At 33.9% G+C, this 1735-nt stretch overlaps 1 protein-coding gene across 1 annotated transcript; it reads left to right on the top strand.

The window, feature by feature from the left end:
* DI09_291p10 (uncharacterized protein) lies at positions 1–733 on the top strand (the record flags this gene model as incomplete). Its single annotated transcript, XM_013382702.1, has 1 exon — positions 1–733. A coding segment is annotated over one exon (733 nt), but the record flags the coding sequence as incomplete, so codon positions are not given.
* Positions 734–1735: the final 1002 nt, after the last annotated feature.

The following is a 1735-nucleotide window of genomic DNA, read 5'->3' on the forward strand; positions in this document are numbered from 1 at the left end:
TCGAAGACTTTTATTTCTCACAGCTTTCATTGCCATTCTCGTTCTCCCCTCATTACAAAGTGAAGAGATTGAAAGATTCACTAGAATATTAAATAACCGACCTGAATTCCTAAAAAAAATCTCTAAAAAATTTATAGAAGAATTCACTAAAAAAGGGATAAAATGGCCTAAAGAATTGGCTGAAAAATTGGCTGAAAAATTCCCTGAAAGATTTCCTAAAAGATTCCCTGAAGAATTCTTCACGGAATTCATTGAAGAATTCCGTGAAGAATTCCCTAAAGAACCCATTGAAGAACTAATTAAAAGATGCGGTGAAGAACTCCCTAAAAAAATCCGTAAAGATTTCCGTAAAAAATTCGGTAAAGAAATCAGTGAAAAATCAATTGAAAGACTCTATGAAGAATCAATTAAAAGCTTGCGTCAAGAATTGACTGAAAAATGCCCTGAAGAATTAATTGAAGGATTCCCTCAAATTTTTACTAACCCTTTCATAGAATCGAATAGTGAATTCCTTGATGAATACACTAAAAAATTTATAAAAGAAGTGGATAAAGAATTGATACAAAAAGACCTAGAAGAATTCTATAAAGACTTCGATAAAGAATTCATAAAAGGCCGCGTTAAAGAAATCCTAGAAACACTGATTGACGGATTCCTAGAAGAATTCCTAAAAAAATTGACTACAAAATTCCCAAAAGGCTCCACTCTAAAACCTAATAATTCTCGCATGTAAGTATTTCCGACTCATGTTAATCCTTATAGACAAGTTGAAAATGATTCACGTTTTGATGCTTTTTAAAAGGAAATAAACCCACCGCAGAAGCCTCTGATCTAAGAATAAATTTACCGTTGTTAAGAGCGCTAAGTAATAATGGCATGCAAACATCTTCCACTGCTATAATCGACAGCCTAAGCTTGTGCTGGCCGCAGCAGACATGCTTTAACGAGGCTCGGTAATCCTGGAAATGCACCGGACATTGTATAAACCGTGCGAGTATCGGTTGAATTTATTCTGCATTTGGTCCTGGGCTTATCAAAAAGGCACACTAAAGCAATCTTATGGTTAATATATGTGCACATTTAAGATATTTAAATCAAGTTACTTCGATCAGATAAAGAATTTTATCGGTGAAACTGGCCTCTTTTCAGGTGGGTTTAGCATTTTAATGAGCGGATTTAATAAGCATTACTGTATTTTATTTGCTTGCTATATCTTGTTCCATTGACAATTGATGAATTCCAATAAAGCTTGAGATATGAAAAGCGATTTTTGCATGATGTCCTAATAAGAGCATTATTATAGGATATAATCTCACTCTTGGATAAAGGGAGAAATCAGCCTCGATCATAGACATATCCACTAAATAACATATTGGTGTGTATTTCTTGTAAATATAAGACTTGATAATTACATTTCCAGATTTTAATTGTCCATTTGGGCAATTGGTGAATCTAAAACTATCATTGGATGCACAATTTCCGGCGCGACAAACAATATGTACAATACTAACAACTTGTTCACCAATCTTCTGGTTTCAATGAGGGTGTGAAAATTTCTGTTTCTCATATCTTTCTTTGCTTCTTTGCTTTCTACTCAACAAACGCCGAGGAGGATCTTGAAATGAAGAAATTATTGGTGTATGCTGAAAAGAGAATGAAAATTGATGTTTAGATGCGGGAGTTTCTTGAAGGGATTTATAAAATTGATAAAGACCTGCTTGGACATGAAAAATCG

This window comes from Mitosporidium daphniae (genome assembly GCF_000760515.2).
Source record: "Mitosporidium daphniae strain UGP3 chromosome Unknown contig-291, whole genome shotgun sequence".
NCBI classification, from domain to species: Eukaryota; Fungi; Microsporidia; genus Mitosporidium; species Mitosporidium daphniae.